The 2500-nt window shown below is 42.1% G+C and overlaps 1 protein-coding gene across 3 annotated transcripts in view; it reads right to left on the reverse strand.

Annotated features, from left to right (window-relative positions):
* Positions 1–2500, reverse strand: part of cemip2 (cell migration inducing hyaluronidase 2) — a 100145-nt gene that overhangs the window by 40646 nt on the left and 56999 nt on the right. For all 3 annotated transcript variants that reach the window (XM_084056186.1, XM_084056184.1, XM_084056185.1), the window contains exon 9: positions 1260–1472. In XM_084056186.1, coding sequence (XP_083912312.1) covers positions 1260–1472 — 213 coding nt within the window. The remainder of the gene's footprint in view (positions 1–1259; positions 1473–2500) is intronic.

Here is a 2500-nt window from a genome sequence, read left to right on the forward strand (position 1 = left end):
ATGTTGCCCATCATTTGTCTACCTTATTATTATATTCAGTGTTGGTTCTCCTCCTTTCACCAATAAATCCCAAAACAGTGTGAATACTTCCACGACTATAAAGGAAAACCTCTCTGTCTGCTCTCAATATCTGCCATGTCGCACAGGTGCGACAAATTAATGTAATAAAAACAAGACCAAACTGTGTGTCACACCAAAAGCGGTGACCTGCTGAATAGAATGATTACGCAAACACCAGAGACTGCTGGCCCGGTCACCAATTTTTGTGTATTTCTGTGTATCGGTCCTCATGCACGGGCATGCAAGTCTCCATTGACAGAGACGAGCTTGTTCATTGATCAGTAAACAGCGCAGATTCCTTTTCCTTTGAGGCAACACATTGGGTCTTAAATGTAACTAAGTAAGTTAATTTGGAAAAGGAAACTAAGTAACACAGTACTCTAGTCACAGTGACTTTGACCACTTTCCCTTTCAAAACCTTTTGCATCATGCATGTTACACAAACAGAATGCAGCACACAACAACACCAATGGTTTTGATAATGTGGACTGTGAAAGTTAAATGGCGGATTTGTGGATATAGGACTCTATATGAACAAACTTGTTATATCAACAAAACACATTGCATTCTGTTTGTGTGACATGCATGATGCAAAGGTTTTGAAAGTGAAACTGGTCAAAGTCACTGGCCACCAAGGTTGCCAGATCTGCTTATTATAATTTCACCGCAAGATTTTATTTGAAAATAGCAGATCTACAAGCTCACAACGCGTCGCATCGCGACGCGTTGTGAGCTTGTAGATCTGCTATTTTCAAATAGCTGATGTATATGTTAAAGTGCTCACGTGGCCCATAGTCGCTTCTTTTGGGCTGGTTTTCCTAGACCTGGTTGCTTGTTTCTCTCACAGAATCTGGCAACACTGCTGGCCACCTACTGTAGGTTACTCCGTTACCCCAAAAAGTATTCCGTTACAGTCACAGCGTTAATTTTAATGCCGCTACCCCCAACACTGATTATATGAAGAGCAAGTACACTAAAGACACACTTAAAACACACAGAAACAACACAATGAGGCAGGCATGTTTCTCTATATTTACTCTCCGCTCATCCATCCAGAACACACACACACACACACACACACACACACACACACACACACACACACACACACACACACACACACACACACACACACACACACACACACACACACACACACACACACACACACACACGCGTGCGCGCGCTGCGTCACTAACCAGCAGTCCGTTGGTGGCGTGGATGCTGATGCAGCGTGAGAAGGAGTGATGGATGGACAGTCCGTCCACGTAGGTGGGGTCCCGGTAGCCCCCCCTGCGGTCCACGTCTCCACACAGGTGGAAGTGCAGAGGGTATCGGCCCCTCAGGGCCTGCTGGCCCATGTTCCTCAGCTCCACGTGGGACAGGTGCACCGACGAGAAGTTCCCAAACACCTGAGGAGGTAGAGGAGGAGGAGCAGAATATTTTGTGTTTTTTCATAAATTTGATCATACAATAGCGTCACACAAAAGCATCCAAAGTAGCAGATCTGCAAGCTCAAAACGCGGCACGAAGATCTGCTACTTTTGCTATTTTTGACATATGAGGTCTCCACCCGACAGAGACGATATAATTGGTCCTCACTAATTAACACTTATTATAATATGTTACTTATGGCTTCTCACTCTGCGTCTCAGAGGAGGGCTGTGGACAGTTCCGAAACCTGCCTACCAGTGACATCACTAATTGGGATTCCAAGCTACTGTCATTGAAACTCATTGAATTGCAAAGCATTTCTCTTCTTGGATAATTAGAAGCCATTGTTCATGCATTAATAAAAAATATATAATAGTAATACATTTGAAATATCGATGATGTCACAATTGTCCACAGCCCTCCTCAGAGACACAAATCTAATGGTCAAAAATGGTACCAACTTTTAATAAGCATTAGTGAGGAGCAAATATATGAAGATAGGTTGAAAATAGGTGAAGTGGTCAGTGGTCAGATTGAACGCTTAGTCACGCAAGTGTTAACACATTAGCTGCCAAAGACGTATATATACGTCTTTTAATTATCAGCTGTTGTCCGCCAAAGACGTATATATACGTCTTTGGAAAAAAGGAAAAAAAAAAATTTTTTTTTTGCATTTTTTTATAATTTCAACCCTTGTCGAATTATGAACAGATTAGGAGCTAAAAATGTTCGAAGATTTGCTGCTCCATTCACTTCAATGTTAAAATTCAAACGGACAAACAATTCACTTTGTTTTTTGGTTTAAAACTACTGCTTTTGAGCTATATTGAAACATCAACCAAACATGTCAACAAGGTCAAAATGACCTCGTTGACATTTGTGAAACCACACCTGAATCTCATCTGTGATTAGAAACCATCTGGGGATCAATCATACTGGAGGAAAAAAATCTGTGGCTACGCGAACAGGTACCAAAAACATGGCAAAACCCTGGCAGAGGCTACAG

This window comes from Gymnoscopelus microlampas (genome assembly GCF_963454915.1).
Source record: "Gymnoscopelus microlampas genome assembly, chromosome: 4".
NCBI lineage: Eukaryota > Metazoa > Chordata > Actinopteri > Myctophiformes > Myctophidae > Gymnoscopelus > Gymnoscopelus microlampas.